The 20,979-nt window shown below is 51.2% G+C and overlaps 2 protein-coding genes across 3 annotated transcripts; both read left to right on the top strand.

The window, feature by feature from the left end:
• Positions 1 to 2,462: 2,462 nt before the first annotated feature.
• casc3 (casc3 exon junction complex subunit) lies at positions 2,463 to 11,009 on the top strand. Its single transcript, XM_080906099.1, has 12 exons — positions 2,463 to 2,665; positions 4,009 to 4,033; positions 4,120 to 4,175; positions 4,268 to 4,498; positions 4,616 to 4,764; positions 4,972 to 5,145; positions 5,296 to 6,170; positions 6,557 to 6,730; positions 6,884 to 6,982; positions 7,097 to 7,263; positions 7,411 to 7,618; positions 8,166 to 11,009. Exons 1-11 carry the CDS (start codon positions 2,480 to 2,482, stop codon positions 7,555 to 7,557), a joined length of 2,283 nt encoding a protein of 760 aa, XP_080762225.1. The 5' UTR covers positions 2,463 to 2,479; the 3' UTR covers positions 7,558 to 7,618; positions 8,166 to 11,009.
• Positions 11,010 to 11,674: 665 nt separating this feature from the next.
• med15 (mediator complex subunit 15) lies at positions 11,675 to 20,890 on the top strand. Of its 2 annotated transcripts, XM_080906100.1 has the most exons (18): positions 11,675 to 11,850; positions 13,659 to 13,752; positions 14,187 to 14,238; positions 14,782 to 14,805; positions 14,973 to 15,137; positions 15,344 to 15,624; positions 16,484 to 16,777; positions 17,120 to 17,233; positions 17,550 to 17,672; positions 17,868 to 17,968; positions 18,161 to 18,288; positions 18,499 to 18,633; positions 19,138 to 19,201; positions 19,473 to 19,539; positions 19,624 to 19,781; positions 19,855 to 20,021; positions 20,113 to 20,211; positions 20,558 to 20,890. In XM_080906100.1, exons 1-18 carry the CDS (start codon positions 11,783 to 11,785, stop codon positions 20,692 to 20,694), a joined length of 2,271 nt encoding a protein of 756 aa, XP_080762226.1. In that variant the 5' UTR covers positions 11,675 to 11,782; the 3' UTR covers positions 20,695 to 20,890. The 2 variants fall into 2 exon arrangements, with proteins under 2 accessions (XP_080762226.1, XP_080762227.1); XM_080906101.1 differs by lacking the exons at positions 11,675 to 11,850; positions 13,659 to 13,752; positions 14,187 to 14,238; positions 14,782 to 14,805; positions 14,973 to 15,137 and adding an exon at positions 15,154 to 15,267.
• The last annotated feature ends 89 nt before the right edge of the window (positions 20,891 to 20,979 follow it).

The following is a 20,979-nucleotide window of genomic DNA, read 5'->3' as shown; positions in this document are numbered from 1 at the left end:
GGTGGTTTCACCAAAATTAAGTGTCACGTCTTTGCTGTTCTTCGGGTTCAGGGGATCAAACCTGTAAAAGTCCTGTTTCACGATCACCTGGTTTGTTTTTCATCTTTATGGTTAATAGTTATCATATTTTTGCTGCACTACATCACAACGTTTCCAAAGATGAGCTTCAGAGAGTCCGCGACAGAAGTTTGTTGATATTATATTTAGAACAATTTCAGCACATTTACTAAGTAAAGTTTTTATAAAGTATTTTTACACTTTGACATAACAAAGCACCGTGCAAAGAAATAAAAGCTCAGAATAATCACAGCAAACGATCATATATGAAAATGCAATTGATCGCAATACAAACTGAGCTTAAACACACAAGACAAGAATGAAAGAACAGAAGGTAAAAAGAAAGAAAGTTATAATCAGTAAGAATTTCAACAGGAAGTCTCGTTAAACAGAAACATTTTCAAGTCCACAGCTTTGGTGCCTGAAACACTCTGAACGCCACAGGCCGTGGAAGCGCAGGCGTGGACGTCAGGCACATTTTATGTTCTGCTCTAACTGTGCTGCTGCTTTTGTTCTCACCGTGCATTCGTCTTAATACATTCTCATAAAACAGAAAGTTTCATTGCATTCAGAATAAAGCGTTATCATTTCAGCACCACGGACAGCGCATCAGCTCCACGCTCTGTGACCACATCAGTCACTCACAGCTTTGACCTCACTGTTAAGCTGAATCACAACCTCCAGCTTTCTTGTTCAGAGCCACGTGAAAGCTGATGTATTTGATTGCAGAGTGAAATATTCTGCTGGGCTTTTTTACACTGTAATCCATGTAGTGCTTTACATAAGCACGAGAATGTTTAAATGAATATATATTTAGGAGAGTATAAAATATTAGCCGGATAAGGGTGGAGTGCCCACTCCGGGTCGGGGATGAGTTCCTGCCCCAAGTGGAGGAGTTCAAGTATCTCGGGGTCTTGTTCGCGAGTGATGGGAGAAGGGAGCCGGAGATCGACAGACAGATTGGGGCTGCAGCTGCAGTGATGCGGACGCTGCACCGGTCCGTCGTGGTGAAGAGTGAGCTGAGTGTAAAAGCGAAGCTCTCAATTTACCGGTCGACCTAGTGTGCAGGAGTTCACCTGATTCGTGATTTCACTCCTTTTGTGTTAAAATATACGTGTGTGGTTAATTATGATTATAAGACTGAAGTTAACCCGCTCGCATTTAAAGCCAGTCATCCACGAGTCTGTCAGTGTCTGTGTTTCTGTCACTCCAGCTGACAAACACCAGCATGTATTCTGGGGTCACTGAAAGGCCAATCATTTTCTAAATCGAGGAACAGAGTGTCAGGAAATTCCTAATTTTCAAAGTAAAGGTTCTGTTACAGGGGGGAAAGGTAACTAAAGGAAATGGTCAGGATCCTTCAACATTACACTTTTGCAAAACAACAGCCTTCGATTATCTGTTGGACGTTATCGATGAGCTAAAGCTGTGAAACTGTTGTCTCCCTTCAGCTTATTAGCACGATGATTTACTCTCCTAATAAACTCAACTGTAGAAACAACAGCAGAAGTGTCCTACGTGTGGAGAAATGTGCATCACAGGGTTAACAGAGAGTACAACAGGACACACTGACAGGGACGAAGGGAACTCAGGTCTGTGTAAACAGTGGGAACTAACTGGGGATAGGAAATAGACAGGGAACAGCACGCAGGTGAAGACGGTCGGACACACAGGAAGTCAAACTAAAGGTTAAACCTGCTGTCTGGAACAGGCACGCCCTTAAAAAGCACAGATGCAGTGCTGGGCTCCCTGAGGCCTCGGACTTACTGTGGAGAGGTTATTCTGCTCTGAGCCAGCAGCGCCGTCCAGTGGTGACCGACGGAAACGCGCTACTCTGACGTCTTACCTGTTCCTCAGGTTCCGGTACATACCTGTAAAATATCACCTTTTGCTTGTCACCTGTTGCTGTGTCAAACTACAAACATGTAGATCTTACTACAGTACAACAACACTGAAACTCACAGCTCAGCTTTAATCCAAACATGATATAAGCGTGACCTAAACGTTAAAATAAAATAAAATAAAATAAAATAAAGGGGAGACGCTCACGTTTCAGAACCACCGCCTGCCTGCAGAAAAATCCTGCTAAAGCTTTGCATCATCCATCAGCTGCACATCCAGATACTTTAAATACTTTGAGTGCTTTTACCTGAATACATTTACTTTACTAAAGTCAGACCCGCAGAACTCTGTTTGTTGTTTTTCTTTAGATTTTTATTACCCACTTTGTTTCGTTTCTGTTGTACAAGTTACGTTTTATTTTCTATTTATTTATTTGTCGCATTTTCAAGCGTGTTAGTAAAAGTTTACAAACAGTAGATGGCGGTAGAGAGAAAAAGAAGCTCTTAATCGTCTCACTGAAGAAGAACTCGGATACCCATAATCCTCTTCTTCTTCCGTTTTCAACCATTCGAGTCCTAAGATGGCGGACCGGCGGCGAAGGAGGAGGCGCGCGTCCCAGGACAGCGAGGATGACGACGAGTCCGGGTCGGGTTCGGACAGCGGGAGGTCCGGGTCCCCGTCCTCGAAGCCCCGGGGACGGGAGCCCGACCCGGCGGAGCCGGCCGCGAGCCGGGTCCCGGCGAAGAGCGACGTGGAGTCCGAGTGTGTGAGTACCAGCTAGCGGCTAATGTTAGCTCCCAGGGCTCGCCCGGTCCCGGGCGGGAGATCAGAGCCGAGCTTTCCGGCGTTAGAGCATTTATTCCGGGCCAGAGACCCGCTCCGGGCCCGGGTCACTGTGGGAAATGAACCCTGGATAAAACAGCAGGTGACGTGTTCGAGTCCCACAGACAGCTCGGTGTTTGTTCGGCGTTAGCTCGAAGGAAACGGGTAACGGCTCCGTCTGACGGTTCTGGTCCATGACCTCGGGCAGCCTGGCGGTTCGGGCTGGAACAGACCGAGTAGCTCGCTTTAGCGCTTGTGTCCGAACCGGAAAGGCTCAAACTAACACGGACACCAATCGTGACACAACACCAAGGTGTGAGAGTGATGTCCGGGACCCCCGGGCTGGCTGCATCACGCACCTCCGCGTGACCCGAGGTCTGAGAGAGGCTCTGGGCTGAGCCTCCATTTTGTGGCCGTGGGTCTGTCTGACATCATCCCGGGCCCCTGTGGTGGTGTTTGGCTGCCGTTTTTGGTCCCCGCAGCGAGGGGAAACATGACCGATTCAGTCCGAGCGCAGTGCAGCCTGAGGCGGGTTTACTGGCTCCAGGATGTTTACATGACAACAAACAGCAGATTAGTAAGAACCAATCAGCAGCAGGCTTGTTGATGAGTGTGCTGAAGTGAAATGTGAGTCCTGCCTGTGATTTCAGACCTTTGCTGTGTTTAAGCGCTGTTACTTTGGTTCCCAGTTTCTGGGCTTCTGCTTCATCTGATCTCTGCTCTCCTTCGGGTCGCCACGGCAGCTCTGCCTCCACCTCCTCCTTTCCCAGCATCCTCCTCTGTCACTCCACCCCTCTGCATGTCCTCCTTAACTACATCCATGAACCTCGTCTCCTCCTGCCTGGCAGCTCCATTTTCATCATCCGCCCTCCCTCCTCTGCACATGCTCAGACGCTCTCTGACTCCGAGCTGTCGCTCATTTCTGACGCTCAGTTGCCTTCTACAAATCAAACATCACAGCAGGTCTCACCACCTTCTCATAAACCTTCCTCTTCACTCTGGTAAATCCTGTTTTTTATCCGGATGCACAGACACAAAGTGAATCTGGCTGTTGGCGTGAGATCAGACCGAGCGCCGGTTTGAAGAGACTGACTCTGTGAGACGTTTGATCTTTGAGCTGCGTTCAGACTCTGCTGAAGTAATCCGAGCTGTGCTGTTGGTGGTCTGTACGGCTGAATAACGTGCCCGGCGCTCTGTGACGCACTCGCAGCAGAGCTCTGACACAAAGCCGCGTCTGATCCTCGGCGCTTTGGAGCTTAACGTTGGTTTTCTTGTTTGTCGTTGCAGGAGAGTGAAGACGGCGTTGGAGAAGGTAAGCTGCTTCTTTGCACCACTCTGAAGTCACAATCTGGGAAATCAGGCCGCTGTCGGGTGATTTCACTCCTCTTTGTTTTTCAGCCGTCCTCTCAGATTACGACAGCGCCGACCCCGAGGACAACGGCTCGCATTCAGAGGTACGACCGCCGACTCGCCGCTTCCTCTCGGCTGTGACGTCACGTTTTAGCCTCTTTAGGGAGTGTTTCTCCTAAAACTGTGTCCTCCTCAGGGAGTGGAGGAGGAAGAGGAAGCAGAGCAGTACAGCGACGAGGAAGCTCCAGCAGCAGCCAGCGAGCCCCAGCCCCCCACTACAGACGGGCCTGTGGAGGGAGCGCAGGGAGAGGAGGAGGAGGGCGGAGAAGCTGAGGAGGAAGAAGAGGCTGGAGGGCGGAGCAAAGAGGAGAGCAAAGCAGAGGAGAAGGGAAACCTAGCAGGAGAGCGACAGAGCGGAGACGGACAGGTGAGACAGGAACAGGAAGTGAGCCTCTGCTCAGGCAGAAGGGTAACAAGAGCGAGGGGAGGGATTAAAGACGGTACCTGCTGCCATCTGATTGGTCTGATCTGAACTTTCATACAGGAGTCGACGGACGACCCGGAGACGAAGGCGGGGGACAAACCGGGGCAGCAGCTGGACGACGACGAGGACAGGAAGAACCCGGCGTACATCCCGAGGAAGGGTCTGTTCTTCGAACACGACGTCAGAGGGCACGCTCAGGAGGAGGAGAGGTAATAGCTACGTGCTGCACGCTGACAAACTGAAGCGCTGAGAGTTTAGGGAGGAGTTAGACGGGCTGGAACGCTCCGCCCACAGATTTGCGTCACTGCTTGCACGGGTCAGTCGTAACTCTGCGCAGGTTAGGGCTCGTTTTTAAAGCCTCTCTGCTGTTACCTCATCGATGTGATGTCATTTATGTCCTCTCCGTCTGTCTTCAGGCCGAAAGGCAGAAACAGGAAGTTGTGGAAAGACGAGGGCCGCTGGGAGCACGACAAGTTCAGGGAGGAGGAGCAGGCGCCCAAGAGCCGCGAGGAGCTGATCGCAATCTATGGTTACGACATCCGAAACGGCGGCGGCCCCGGAGACCGAGGGTACAGACAGCGGAGGCCCAGGTGAGCGGCGTGTCGGCTGAACGTTGAACGTCTCCAGAGCTGCGAGCTTTGGGACGTCCGCGGGTCACTTTGAGTGAGGTCATCACACTTCCTGTAACGAGCGTAGCCGCTGTTGGTTTGATGTTTCACCTCCGTCTCTGTCTCCTGCAGACCGACTTTGTCTCCCAGCAGAGACAAACGGTGGCGAGATGGAGGCGGCGAGCGGCCCGTCCGGTCCTGGCAGAACAGGGGAGGAGGTCTGAACCGAGGAGGAGCTCCTCCACCTTCATCTGTCCACCCCTCCTCTTCGTCGCCATCCTCTGCACAGCGAAGCGGCGTCCCCTCCAGACCGCCTCCCTCCCGTAGCAGACCACCCCAGAGTAACCTGCACCCCCCACCTTCGTCTCACTACAGGAACAATGAATCAAACGCACCCCTGGTGCACCACCGAGAGCGGCCGGGTCCTCGGGCTGAGGCGGAGCCTACAGGGGAAAGGGGAGGTGTCAGAGGAGGGCGAGGAGGAAGGGCGCCCTCTGTGGTCATTGAGGACATTACAGTCAGTCAGGGAGGGGCCACGGAGCAGGACTTGTGCGTTGGCGCCGTAACGCCGGCAGCGTCGCCACAGCCGGGCGGTTACCAGTCCACATCGCCGAGACGCCAGCAGGAGCAGCGAGGCGGCACGGACAGATCTGCATCAGGATTGGCCGCTTCCGGCTCCGACCCCTCCCTTCAGTCGGCAGCAGCGACCAATCGGGAAGCTTCCCCTCCCGCCGAGCGGCCAGTGGAGCGCAAGTCTTACTCGCTGGCTCGCAGGACTCGCTCGCGTCCCGCAGACCTGGGCAGTAAACAGGCGTCTGTGGAGGAGTCCGTTGCCGGGGGCAACACCTCTTCTCCCAGCAACGTGGGGGGAAAGAGCTGGTCGGGTGGAGGCGACGCGCCGAGCCAGGCGGGAGGAGGTGTGACGGAGCTGGACCAGGACGTGGCTCGACTCAATCTGGCCAGGCAGAGCTGGAGCCCGACCTCGTACGTGCGGTCTGAGATGAGAGGTGAGCGCTTTTACACCGTCACCTCACAGGTGGCGCTCACGAGTCAGGTGGTTCATGCTAAATGTTGACTGAACAGCTTCACCTGAGGCGGCGCCAAAACAAATATCTACAGCAGTCTTGCACCTCAGTGATCTCTGGTCCCTGTGAGGCTGAAACACCTGCGCAGCTTCCTGATGTCTCACATTCTTCTTCTCTCTGTAGATGTTTGGCTTTTTCTAACTTTGTCATTGTTCTGAATTCTCATGCAGACTAAATCTTACGTGTTCCATAAAAGTCAACATTTGAATGTTGTTGATGATGAATGTGGCTCCATGTTGGGCCCTGTTATTTGGCGCCCCCTGAGCGCGTGTGGTTGTCTGTCGTTAAACCAGTCTCTCTGACCGCAGGCCTTCCTAACCCCCTGCACATGCCCAGCGGCCCGCCGCAGTTCTCCAGCATCGAGGAGATGGGTGTCGGCAACAACCGGGCCAAACGCTACTCCTCCCAGCGACAGAGAGCCGTGCCCGAGCCGGCGCCGCCCATGCACCTGGGAGTGATGGAGGGACACTACTATGAGCCCAGTAAGCCTAAGATCACGTGACCAGCACCACATGGCTACGTCACATCAGTTTCCAGCTGTTGTGAAACACCGCAGCGTCCTTTTATGAAAACGAGCTGCTGGAGAAGAAAACGTCGCCTCGCTGTGATTAACCTGCTGTCATTTTCTGTCTCAGTGTCGTACCAGGGACCAATCTATGCCCACGGGGATAGCCCCGCCCCCATGCCGCCACAGGGCATGCTGGTGCAGCCTGAGATGCACATCCCGCATCCCGGTAGGTGGAGTTTGCAAATAGCAAAGAGAAATGAAACATGCATGAAAGAGTTCGGGTCTTAGGAGGTCAATGGATGTTGTCACGCAGTGACCTCATGTCTTCGTCTCTGTTAAGGTCTCCATCCCCACCAATCAGGAGGCCCCATCGCTAACCCCGCCCTATACGGAGGCCCACCAGTGTCTCTTTCACCAGGGCAACCACAGCAACTGCTGCCACCGCCTTTCTACCCTCCACCGGGGGTCATGACCTTCCCCTACCCCACCATGTACCCAAACCCACAGGTACTGATGTCAGTTTAAAAGGTGGCGTGGAATTCACTCTGATTGGCTGTCTTCCTGTCTTTGAGCCTCAGTTTGTGGCCAGTGTCGTGTTCTGTGCAGGAACAATAGAGTGAAAGTTTGATCCAGGAGCTCTCTGATTGGTTGCAGGGTCAGACCCAGGTGACCTACGGAGGCGTGACGTACTACGACACGGTGCAGCAGCAGGCCCAGCCCAAGCCTTCGCCCCCCCGCCGCACATCCCAGCCCGTCACCGTCAAGCCCCCCCCTCCAGAGGTGCCCTTTGCCTCAGAGTGACTCTGCCCCTCACCCCTCCCTGCCACTCCATCTCAGCCTCGCTCTGGTCCAAAAACTGTAGGTGAGTAACACCTGAGGGGGGAGTAGTGGGTGTTTTTAGGAGGCTAATGCGAACGAGGAACGCCGCCCCCTACAGGTGGGCGCAGGAAGTGCACAGGTCATTCTTTGTAGGCTCAGGCTACGTCCACACGTAAACAGCGTTTTGGGTTCACGTGTTGACGAGGAAAACGTAGGGTTAGCCGCACATCGTCAAACATGTGCACCACTGATTCAGGTCAAATTTACAGACTTCTGATTGGCCAACGTGTTGACACGGTTTGCATTATATCGCCACCGGCTGCTGTGGCGTGTTCTTCACAGCGTTTGACTTCGTTTTTTGTGTTTAGATGTGGACGCAGATCCTTTTTTTTTTTTTTTCCCCAACTGTACGTGTGGACGTAGCCTCAGTAAGAACTGTGACGGAGGAGAAACGAGCGAAACGATTCGCAGGCACAGAACTGATCCAGGACTCGTTATCAAAGTTTCATGCTTTAAACTAATCAAGTCGTTTAAACAAAAACAAACATGATTCTTGTTTCTTTGATGTTCGTGTGTCCCTCTGTCCGCAGGAGCGAGGTGGGCGGGTCGGTGAGGAGCTGCGGTCCAAAAACATCCACCATGGTAAAGGAGGGAGGGCGGGATGGAGACAGGCTCCGCCCACAGCATCACTGGTGGATTCAGACTTTCTCCCCTTTTTTTTGTTTTGTTTAGCCCGTGTAGCAGTCGGGCGGGTCGGCGGTTCGATGCTGTATCTTTGAGCAAAATGGGACTGACGAGTTGACGAGGAGTCGACCTCGGCGCTGTCGGTGCTCTCAGAGTATTTTTATTTGTTTTCTGTTGAATCTTGGAAACGGATTTCTGCGTCAGGCGCTCCTCCTGCAGGAGGACGCGTCGTGGTCCATCCGTCGCAGTTACAGAGTTTGAAGACAGCTCGGCTTGTTTTGGCTTCTGCTCAGTGCTCATTCCTCTAACTTTAACGTGTAATCAGCAGATAAACATGTAATAAACGGTTAATAACACTTTATAAAGGTGCGGTAACTCACGTGGGCGCTCAGAGGTGCAGGTAGAGCAAAGATCGCTTCCTCCGTGTTCGGACGGCCGTAGTTTAGCGAGACGTCGCGTGTGTTTCAGCGTTCAGTGAAACTGCAGTTCAAACTTTAAACGAGACTTCAAACCTGGAGGAAACAAAAACAGCTTGAATCAAATCCAGAGCTTCTCTCTGACAGCATCACTGCAGCTAAACGCACTCAAACATTCCTGAATGTTTATAATCCGGATATTTTGCTGTGTGCCATCAGAACAGTCTCACACGTGCGACGCAGACGCGTGAGACTCGTGAATAAACTGAGTTTAGCGACTTGTTTCTGTTTAAACGGATGGTTTTGACATTTCGGAGTGTTTTTGAGCTTCAGGAAAATAATTCCAGCTTCTCGTTTTTCCTTATCGTAAAGATTCAAACTGCAGACCTGCGATGGGGGCGGGGTTTAGGGTCCAGCATTAAAAGAAGAGTTATGTACTTTGTGATAAATGAAGAGAATAATTAGCAGATTAAACATCAGATAGTTTAAGTTGAATTAAGCTGAACTTTCCTTCATCCTTTATGAAGGCCTCGAGTCCTGTAACGGCGCCGCGTCCCTTTAACGTGCGGCTGTCTGCCCTCCTGAGCGTACACGTGTCACTTCCTGTTGCGATGGGGAGTTGGGGCAGGTGGAGGCGGTTCGTGTTGCTGTGCAGGCGTACGTGTAAATAGAAGCTGCAGAGTAGAAACATTCTAATAGGCTTAGAGGAGCTTCGGCAGGGACCTCGAGCGAATCGATGGATGATGGAGAGCGGCCGTGTGGGTTTGGTTTCCTCTGTTCTCACGTCTGTTTTTTTGGGTTTATTATCGTTGTTGTTGGGGGTGCGTGCCGCCTCGTCTCTTTGTTTTCTGCACACAGGAAGCTCGAGCTAAAACTTGATGATGAACGCCAGGCTGTCATGTTTCTGTTTGTTTGCGCTCCGTGTTCTGGGAGCTCGTGGTCGGACGTTAGCGTTCCTCCTCTCGTTAAACTCGGGGAGTTGTTTGACTGATGGGTGAGGACAGAAGCGAGTTGCCGTTAGAAACGCCTGCCGTTCAGCCCGTTAGCAGGGTCGTCAGGAGAAAACAGGTTGAATTTAACAGGAACATTAATCGTTCCTGATCCCCGTGCTGATGTTTGATTGGGGGGATTCCTCTGATGGCGGGGCTCGGATTCAGTGGGAGGAAGTCGGGGTTTTGGTGCTTGCATCAGAAACGACACCGCTCTGATCTTCGTTCACCTTCATCGGAGGAGGAAGAGGAGGCCTTCGGCTGTGACGGTAGCTTCAGCTCCAACCGTTAATGTCCACAGATGTTTCAATAAAGTTTAGAGACGTCTCCTGTTCTCTGGGTCTTTCTCTTTGTTTTCTTCTCTCAAATAAATCCTGCAGAGCTGGAGTTGGGCTGACTGCTGTGACCTTTGACCCGACCCGCCCACACTGCTCACTGTAGTTATGTCCCAATTCATAGGCTGCATCCTTCAGAGAAAGCCTGAAGTGAGCGGCTGTGAAACGGGACGGTCGAACCTTCAGATCTGCGTCACCGCTGTCTGGGTGGAGTTTAATAAACTCGCCGTCTGCTCCTTGCTGTCTAAAATATAACAGGACACCAGAGTAAACTCGACCGTCTCACACTCCTGTTTATCAGTTTTCCGTTTGACGTTTATTCAGCTGTGTGAAAACTAGAACTTTAATCTCAGCCACACCGATTTACTCACAAACAAATGAAACACTGAAAAAAACAAACAACATTTTTAGGTTGTTTAAGTGACTCATACATCACGTTTAACCTGAGCAGAAAAAAGACCGCGGGGGGTTTGAAAGCGATGTGCCGGGAGTCTGGGCGGCTCCAGTGACCCTCGAGCTCCCGGTCAGCGATCGAGCTGGTGGGTAACAGACATCCCTGAAAACGTCGCAGCACTTTTGCAAATATGTGGTGTCTTGATAAACAGAACAGACATTTGAAGTTTACACAGCTACGTTCTCACCAGGAAATATGTTAAACGTTTATTTTGTGACCCAGAAAGATTAATAAGAGTAACATTAACGCTAAAGGCTGCCGCCATTGTTGGAAACTGGAATTGGCTGGGCCACACTGAATTCTGGGATAGGTGGGCCACGAAGGACACACCCGATCCATCCTTCAAATCTGGGGAAAAGGAGGACTCGTTTGGAGGAGTCTTCGAATCGGGACAGCCTTTGTCACCTGGCTGTGATGTAATCGGCCTATGAATCGGGACATACCTTGTGACCGCAGTTGTTTTACAGTGATGATGATGACTGCATTGATTTGGTTCTGTTTCTATGTGGAGAACGTCGTCGTCCACGCAGAGGGTCAATAAAGAACCTAAAACATGTTTCTGCTCACTGTTTAGATTTATTTATTTTTTAAATAATTTTAAATCCAGCAGAAGCTTCAGGAGGGATTTGGGTTCAGCACCAGCAGCTCTTCAGATGTATTCAAATCAATCATCCAGCATCTGAGCAGGACGCCTCCTGGGCGAGCCCGGTGGATCCAGAACAGTCTGCTCACATCCTGTCGGTCCACTCTGGTGTCATCAGGTGTCGCTGAGGTGTTCAGGACACTGAGCGGCTGATGGGCAGAGCCACAATGAGGCAGAATCATAAAATCACAGACTTATATAAAAAGTAGCCAGCGTGCTGTCAGTGTTTGACTCTGCACTAATTATTCTGAAGCCTCAGTGTTTGTCTTTTGTTTGCTGCAGCCAGCATTCACATATTTTGTTTCATTTATTTAGATTTTTGTTTTCCATGAATAACAGTGATGATGAGAGCAATGCAGTGAGTCAGGTGTCAATCAGCACCTGTAAAGAGGTAAACATCTCAGACAGAAGCAAGTGAATGTGAAAAATGATCAAAATGGACATCACAGCTGTCCCTCTGCAGTCTGGGGTTCAGGCTCCTCAGTGGGAGTTTGGGGGGTCTCGTTGGGCCCTTTGTGTCCTCGTGGCCGCCCCAGTTTTCCTCAGTGCAGTAACTATTCCGTCCAGCAGGCGGCGGCAGCGCGTATTGACTCAAGCCGCCATTATCCCGTAGTAGAAGGAGGAAGAACAGAGGGGAAGCATCCAGGAATTCTGCCACAGTTCTCCTGAAAAACCTCCTCGGCGCCATGGAAATGTCGGGAGCGGACAGCGACTGGAGGAGCCCACAGTTCCGACAGAAAGTCGTGGCTCAGATGTGAGAAAGTCTCTGTTGTTCTGTTTAATGTCACTGTTTTGGTTTGTGTTAGCCGCTCAGGCTAAGCTAAAGGCGGCGCTGTTAGAAAATGCGTCATGTCTGAGCAGGCGTTTAGAAAACGTTAAATTAAGAAAAACCGGTAAAAAAGCAAAGCGAGCTCGGATCTGATGACACGACGGGACACAGAGGACGAAAGGTCCGGATGGTGGCTTCTATTCGGCGAAGAGAAAATGGACAAAATGACGCTAACAGATCATTTCTGTCAACTTTCATTGTTAGCACCATTAGCTGCTGAAGCTAATGAGTTACAGTTATCTGCGCTGTGAGAACGTTCACCTGCGTGACTGAAAGTCAGGCTGTGTAGTGTGAATAAGCGGCTACAGTCAGCGTGAGATCACGTGACGCTCCCGCTCTTCTGCTCGTACACAGTCAGGAAAGTAAAAAACAAGCAGCTCAGGGCTGCTTTGGTTTAACACGGGAAAGGTCGCCGGTTCGAAACCGGAGGATTTCTTCAGGTGGGTCGTGAACATGTGTGGATTAATTCCTGAAAGCAGCGGATTACAGCAGTGAGGTCCTTTTAATAAAGATTAGAGTGTCCCCATCTTTATAGAGAGAAATGCTGCTCATCAGGCTGAATGGGTTCAAATCCACTGTCACAATGTTCCATTCACTCCTATAAGGGACGCTGAAAAAAGGCAGACCTGAATCTAAATAATCTGAAAGAGGTGTTATGAAAGTTTGAGTCAGGATACTCTGTTGATCCTGGGTTCAGATTAGGTTTAAAGTGGGCACACTGTTTGAACTGTCCTCCAAAGGCTTCTGATACAGTGCATTGATGTACTGTCCGAGTAAAAACAGAAGCAATAGAGCTCAGCAGAGCAGCAGATCATAGTCTTCATCCAAACTCAGTGCTGTGGAGTCTGTGAGGTCGTTCGTGTCATTTCTAGTGGAAAGAAATCTGTATGTCGATGTAAACAACAGCTCCTCGCGGTGTACCACAAGGCTCTGCTTTAGGTCCACTGCTGTTTTCCACCTGTGCCGTTTTTCCTTTATGCAGAACAGGGAACATTATTGTTGACGGTGGGAAAGATCCAAAAGCTTTTGTTGCATTTAGGAAAGACGTGACATGTCCTTTCTGCCAATAATCAAAAAGTTAGCGAGGTCTGAAAGCATCCGAACATGTAACGTCGGACCAAAATATACGAGCATAGGAACCTCCACTCTGTCCCACAGCAGCAGCAGCAAACAGGTCATTTATAGAAGCTACGTCGTTATTTTTCATCATGATTTAGACTTTTTTTCATTATTAGGTATCAGAACCTGTAATATACAAAGATTACAGCAAACAGCTGGCACGTGTGACTAGTTTAACTGTTGTAGAAGAAGATTTGGATAACAAGTGCTTTTATTTCAATAAAGAAGATATAAAACCTGCCCTCGCAGTTGTAACAAAATAAACACATTTTAATACATTAATAACTTCCTGTAAAACACGTTTCCCCGGCTCAGCGATCCTGACGTCCCCGTACAGTCTTTATCCGTCAGGATCCTTATCCACATGCAGACTGTGGTGTTCCAGGATTGGTTCAGCGTTGCGATTTGAGCCGTGTTAACTTAACGTGTTCGCTGCTTAGAGTCGTTTCTGTGGTGTCTTCTCACAGGTCCGGTTCATGTGCAGCGTTGTGGTTTTAAATTATGCATGTGATGCTCACGGTGAATGAATGAGTGTAACTGGGGAGGTGGGGGTGAATGCAGAGACCAATGAAGATATCAAGGTGTGTTTGTGACGATGAGTGTGATTCCTGCAGCGAAGAGGCCATAAGGAAGGCAGGAACCTCGAACACCACGCACAAGTCGGGCACGGACATGGAGAACCACGTCTACGTCAAAGCCAAATCCAGGGTGAGTCCCGCCCACCGCCGCCGCGTCTGGATTAGTTACTGCTGACGCTGCTTTCTGAAAATGATTGGCTTACAAAAGAAGTGAAAGTTGTTACTGATCAGTGTTAACGCCACCTGCTGGGCAGGTTTGAGGGGACAAAACAAACACAGGAGAGCCAGATCGCACCAGCAGACTGGTTATTAAACTACAAACTGGGACCGTTTATGAGTTATTTGATCAGCCTTATTTGTGGAAGCAGATCACTGGTTTTAGAGGTTGTTTGAAGCTAGAGAGCTGCATTTTTTATATCACGATAAAATGCAGAATAACAGAAGCAGGTTTAATGCACACTGAAGTATTTAAATGAAGCCGTGAATGTCGCCGTTCTCCTGAAATGTCCTCGAACGTCGTTCAGTGAATGTAAATTCTGCACCATGTGTCTGGTTTTTCCTCAGGAGGAGTATTTATCTCTGGTGGCCCGGCTGATCATTCACTTCAGAGACATCCGTGAGTATCCGAGGAGCGCATCGTGCCTTAGTGATCGCAGATCAATGACCTGTCGCCGATCTTATGGGTGAAGCTGGCGTTGGACTGCAGGTCACAGTCACGCACTAATCTGGTCATTTGTTGCTTTTGATTCATTTGAGCATCAAATTCAGGAAAAACAAGAAACACAATTTTATATTTCATGTTAGAAAGACAATGTGCTCAGCAGTCGGTCTGAGAGCAGAACGCACCCTCACTGATTTACCTGCCGGCGGGCAGGAAGTGAGTCTTTACAGACTCCATCCACAAAAGCAGAGTGAGCAGGAAGTCTCGTTCCTGTGGGTACAAACGCTTTTTCAAATCAGCAAACGTGACTTTGACTCATATCGCTCATACAGCAACCTGTAAATGTCTGCTGTTTATTCACACCTGTGCTGTTCAGAGAGGGGCGGAGCTTGTCTCCACATTCATATAGAGGAGTTGTTTGTGTATTTAGCTGAGTGGATCTGCTGCTCAGCCCTGAATCCTTGATCAGAGTTATTGACGGCTGTGTCCTCTCTGCAGATAAGAAGGCTCATGGAGGTTCAGGTAGGTGGGCTTCGTGTCTCTCTGGTCTCCCCTCCCCCGCCCCATTTGTTTTCTTTGCTGTGTTCTGTCCTCTGCTGGACCGGTCTGTACCGGACTCATGGCGTTCATGATTTCTGCTGTGCATGTTGGAGCTGCTTAATATGGTCTGTTGTCTACCCTTCTGCTAGATCCCATGAATGCCCTGAATACCCTGACAGGGGTTGGAGGGGGTCCTGGCGCCATTGGCATGGGGCCTCGCCCTGCCGGTGCTCCAGTGGGTGGCATGGGGGCCATGGGGCCGATGCAGATAGGCCAGCATGCCATGGCAGGGGTGGCTGGAAACCCACAAGCCAGTGAGTGTTTCCTCCATGTGGTGTTTGCTGTAAATGCACATCTTCCGAGTGTTCGGTGGAGGCTGGCTGCGTCTACATGCCACGTTTCGGCGTCAGAGCCGGCCTGATTTTCAGTCTCTGCTTTAGCACGGTGTGTGTCTGAGAGTCCAGAGCTGGCCTCGCACGCTGGCCCGCTGCTTCATCTCCCCCTCTCTCTCCCCCTGCAGTCGGCGGACCGGGATCTATGCAGCAGTTGGTGCAGCAGCAGCAGCAGCAGCAGAACGCCATGCAGTTCCAGCAGTTCCAACAACAGCAGCAGAACGCCATGCAGCAGCAGCAGAACGCCATCCAACAGCAGCAGCAGCAGCAGAACGCCATCCAGCAGCAGCAGCAGCAGTTCCAGGTGCAGCAACAGCTGAGGGCACAGCAGCAGCAGATGCAGCAGCAGCTCCAACAGCAGCAGCAGCAGCAGCAACAGCAGGCCCAGAACCAGCAGCAGCAGAACCAGGTGAGACCAGGTCATACTCCCTGCAGGCGGAGTAAATGCTGCGTAGGTGCCGGGATTAAAGTCCGATCCTCTCTGCATAAATCAGCTCTATCCAGAGACGGGATGAGTTGTAAACTGTGAGAGCAAATAAACAGCTAACAGATCATCTGCAGAGGTTTATTTGAAGAGTTTCAGTCAGGTTTCAGAGCTCATCACAGCACAGAAACAGCTTTAGTGAAGGTTACAAATGATCTTCTTATGGCCTCTGACAGTGGACTCATCTCTGTGCTTGTCCTGCTAGACCTCAGTGCAGCGTTCGATACTGTCGACCATAATATCCTATTAGAGCGATTAGAACATGCTGTAGGTATTACAGGTACTGCACTGCAGTGGTTTGTATCATATCTATCTAATAGACTCCAGTTTGTGCATGTAAATGGAGAGTCCTCTTCACACACTGAGGTTAATTATGGAGTTCCACAGGGTTCAGTGCTAGGACCAATTCTGTTTACATTATACATGCTTCCCTTAGGCAGCATCATTAGAAGACATAGCATACATTTACACTGCTATGCTGATGACACCCAGCTCTATCTGTCCATGAAGCCAGATAACACACACCAATGAGTTAAACTGCAGGAATGTCTTAAAGACATAAAGAAATAATCTGACTTTCAGTGATCAACAGTTTCTGCAAAATCAACTTAAAGCTAACCTTCCAGCGGTGCCTTAAGTTGCCTTACAGAGGATAAGTTTAGTGCCCCGAGCTCACAGCTGCGATCTGGCCACCCTGAAACCACCGCTCTGATCGCTAGTGGCTGTGAGGGGAGACGAGTGGCTTTCCTCTCATTACTCATCAGCTGTGTTTGTCTGATTACAGATGCACCAGTCCAGGCTGCAGCTTATGCAGCTCCAGCAGCACGCTCAGGCCCAGGCTCAAGCCCAAGCTCAAGCCCAAGCCCAGGCTCAGGCCCAGGCTCAGGCCCAGGCCCAGTCCATCCAGCAGATGGTGCAGCAGCAGCAGGTCCAGGCTCAGACTCAGCCGGTTCAGATGCCTCCTCACTCCCAGCAGCAGCAGCAGCAGTCGGGCATGGTGTCTCAGTCTCTGGCCGGACAGATGCCATCCCAGCACGTCTCTCTGAACCAGCAGCAGCAGAGGCTGCAGGCCTTCCAGGTGAGACAGAACTGCAGGTTTGGTTCTGTAACTCCGACTGAATCACAGCCAGACAGTCGGTGTCTCAGCGTTCAAAGTCCAAATCGAGTCAGAGAAATTGTTTTTAAGATTGTAATTCATAACATAAGTTAGCACAGTTTCACTCAGTGCTGTCATTTAAAAAACTGGACGCCTGAAAAAGCAGCGAATCAGATTTTCAAAGTAAAACAGGAAGTCTGCAATGAAAATCCGACCAGAGGCTGTGATCAGTCTGCAGTTCCTGCTCCAGTGGTCTGAATTTTCTCAGTGCTCCCTTCCTCTGCTTGCATGCTTTGCTATGTGTGTGTGTGTGTGTGAGAACAGGCCCGTGCAGCCTTGCAGCAGCAGCAGCAGCAGCAGGCAGCGCAGCAAGCTCAGCAGGCCGCAGCGCAAGCACAGCTCAACGCAGCCGCCGCTGCAGCCGCCATGCCGGGACAGGTGAGGACGCCGCCACAAACTCAGGTTCATCAGCTCTGAGTTATTTAGACGATCAGACAAACGGCAGGAGATTGTAGAGCAGGTGTCGGGAGTACGCTTCACGGCAGCAGAAACAGGAAACTCAAAATGACAGGTTCGCCTGCTCCGGGGCGACCGCTTCCTGTTAACTGTAGGTTAAACTGTCCACACCTGATATTCTCACTGCTCAAGTCACAAAGCTGAACCTGCAGGAACATCTGAGCTGGTCCTCACAGGTGTAGAAAGACAGAGGTCTCACCTGTCCTCTCTGCTCACCTGTGCTTTGTTTCTTCTGAAGCTGGTTCGTCCTGGGATGCAGATTCCAGCCCGGCTACCTCGAGCACCTCTGAACCCCATCCCTCCTCAAAACGCCACCACCGCTGCAGCTGGCGTGGTGGGAGTGCAGGCCATGACACCGCAGGTATTTATCCCCAGTGTGACCTCTGACCTTCACCTGCTCGTCCTCATGTTTCTTCAGTCTGAAGCAGCTTCATGAGGTGGAGACAGTTTCTAACGACCTCATGGAGCTGCTTCACGCACACAAACATCGTGCCTTCCCCTCTGTGCTCTGATTGGCTAGTTTGTCTTTCCTTGTCTGTCCAATCACCTCGAGCAGATGTCATCGCCCTCACCGGTGCAGGTCCCGACTCCTCAGTCGATGCCGCCTCCTCCGCAGCCGTCACCCCAACCCCCGACCTCACAGCCCAACTCGGCCAGGTACGTCCAGTAAATAGACCACACCGCTGACCTTTCAGGACAGCAGTGGGTCAGCCAGTCGTCAGCCTCTGGCTGAGGCGAGTTCAGATTCACGTCTGCGTCTGGTCTCTGACCCGCTCGGTGTCACAGGACAGAATCGGCGCAGGTTACATGTCTGTCAGCGAGTCTAACTCCTTCTGGCTCCTCCCACAGCTCCGGTCCCACTCCGTCTCCGGGGGGTTTCCAGCCCAGCCCGTCTCCTCAGCCGTCGCCGAGCCCCGCCAACTCCAGAACCCCCCAGAACTACGGCGTGCCCTCCCCCGGGCCACTCAGTACTCCAGGTAACCCCACAAACATCTGGAAGGAACTTTTCACAGAGCTCAGAATAACGTGAACGCAGCAGCTCCGTCACGCTCGCTGACCACGCCGCTGAGCGGCGCAGTCGTGTGCACCTCGATCACAGCTACACACACACTGAGGTCAGAGAAGGTGAAACACACGTCTGTTTTCCCTCCTCAGAGTTTCACCGGCTTTTATTGTGAAACTTTCAGTGAACCCGAGCTCGGTGATGAGTCCGGCGGGGCCCACGTCTCTGGAGGACCAGCAGTACATGGAGAAGCTCAAACAGCTCTCCAAGTACATCGAGCCGCTGCGCCGCATGATCAACAAGATCGACAAAAACGAAGGTGAGCCGCTCGCCTCGCTGACATCACAACCTCCTTCCGAGGCGCCACAGCACACACATGCACGGGTTCCCAAACTGAGGTTCGTGGAGTTCATCTTTGGTAATGGTACACTTGGAGATTTAAAGGATAAATCCTCTTCTTACTAAAGAAACGAAAGCACGATGATCATGACTGGAAGAGTCGGAAAGGAAAAATGTTCTGATAGGAAACATGAACAGGAAGACGATGTCGAGGTAGGAAGTGGAGGGGAAGCGAGGAGCTCATGATTAGAAGGGCAGTCATGTGACACGAAGTGAGGAGAAGAAGAAACACATGATCGAGTCGTTCATGTTGATGATGTTCAAACACGAGTCCACTGCAAAGTCACAGAATCAGCAGATCGCTCGAAAGAAGGGAAACTTCTGCTCCTGAACAGGGATGCGTATCGTTTAGGTTTGATCCGGTGCCCGTCCTGAACGCATCCACGCGTGGTTAAAGTTCAGCTGCTTTCTTCTGTGTTTTCAGACAGGAAGAAGGACCTGAGTAAGATGAAGAGCTTGCTGAACATCCTGACCGACCCCAGCACCAGGTGGGATTCATTCCTTTCAGGTTCGATTTGTGCGTGAAACAATCCAAACTCGGCTGACGTGGTTAGCCGCCTCCACCCAGAGCCTGCTCCACGTCTTCGCATCAGACACTAGGAGTCCGGCGTTTTCCAGCTGTGGTCGCGTGATCACAGCTGGAAAACACAAACACTGTAGATATGGGAAGTGATGTCAGCCACGCCTCCAAGCTCACAGCTGAAGCTGCTGCTCCTCGCTACACTTCCTGACCTCCTTTTCCTGACCTTTGACCTATAGGTGTCCCCTGAAGACGCTGCAGAAATGTGAGATCGCTTTGGAGAAGCTGAAGAACGACATGGCGGTGGTAAGGCGAGCGCCTCCTCTCATTTCTAATCTTCAGAGGGTCGACGCCAGTCTGAGCCTCTGTTTGTGTTTCCTGTCCTTTCAGCCGACGCCCCCTCCCCCGCCCGTGGCCACCAACAAACAGTACCTGTGTCAGCCGCTGCTGGACGCCGTCATGGCCAACATCCGCTCGCCCGTCTTCAACCACTCCCTCTACCGATCCTTCGCCCCCGCCATGAGTGCCATCCACGGACCACCCATCATGTAGGTACCACACACACGTCGCGCTACACTTTACAGGTCAGAGGTCATATTCACAGCGTCGCGTCCTCCTCAGGGGGCCGAACATCTCCGGGCGCAAGAGGAAGCACGAGGACGACGAGCGGCAGACGATCCCCAACATCCTGCAGGGCGAGGTGGCGCGCCTCGACGTCAAGTTCCTCGTCAACCTCGACCCCGCGTACTGCAGCAACAACGGCACCGTGCACCTCATCTGCAAGCTGGGTGAGAACGCCGCCCCCCACTGCTCCGCCCACTGCTCCGCCCACTTCAGATCACACAGTGAAACCTTATTGGTGTTTGATTTTTCTTTCAGACGATAAAAACCTTCCCAGCGTTCCTCCGCTGCAGCTCAGTGTTCCCGCCGATTATCCCGACCAGAGTCCGCACTGGGCCGATGACGGAGAGCAATACGGTAAGACACGCCCACCACCGCCATCTTTCATCACCCAATAGAGCCGCACATCCACAGAGACGTCCACAGGCTCAATAAAAGTATTAATAAACAAAATGCAGATAAATAGGTGAAAACACTCTTAAAAGCATAAATTCACAAAAGTCTAAATTAGAGCAGGAAATAAGAGCGTTTGTGAGGGGCAGCCAATCAGGATGCCACACAGAGGCGTGGCCTTGAAGAGGGAGGATAGAGTCAGAGTAGAAACGTTTCTATCAGATGGCCGTCGGACATTTAAAGTGTTTTTGTCTTCAAACTTAAATCTGGGAACGTGTGGTGATGACATCATCGACTGCGTGCGTTTCAGGTGCGAACAGCTTCCTGCAGACAGTTCACAGGAACATGACGTCCAAACTGCTGCAGCTGCCCGACAAACACTCGGTGACCGAGCTGCTCAACACCTGGGCTCGCAGCGTCCAGCAGGCCTGCCTGTCTGCAGCCTGAGACCCCGCCCACTGCTCCCCGTGCATGCTGGGTAAGACCTGCAGATGGGCGTCATCAGAGCCGAAACCCATTACCGATTTCTCTGCTGCTCCTTGAATGCGTCATGAGTCTGTTTCTGTTAGTTTAAATAAAGTTTTAGTCCCTGTTTTGTATGACGTCTTTTTGTATTAAATAAAATGTGTTCACTTCAGTCCAATCAGCTGTTTTCTGTTTACCTGCTGCAGGTGTGAACACACACCTGTCAATCAGCCGTTTACTTCCTGTTCACTCACAGGTTCATCTGTG

Source organism: Rhamphochromis sp. 'chilingali' (genome assembly GCF_963969265.1).
Source record: "Rhamphochromis sp. 'chilingali' genome assembly, chromosome: 15".
Classification (NCBI taxonomy): Eukaryota; Metazoa; Chordata; class Actinopteri; order Cichliformes; family Cichlidae; genus Rhamphochromis; species Rhamphochromis sp. 'chilingali'.
Note: the sequence above shows the minus strand (reverse complement) of the source record. Positions and strands in the feature narration are given on the sequence as shown.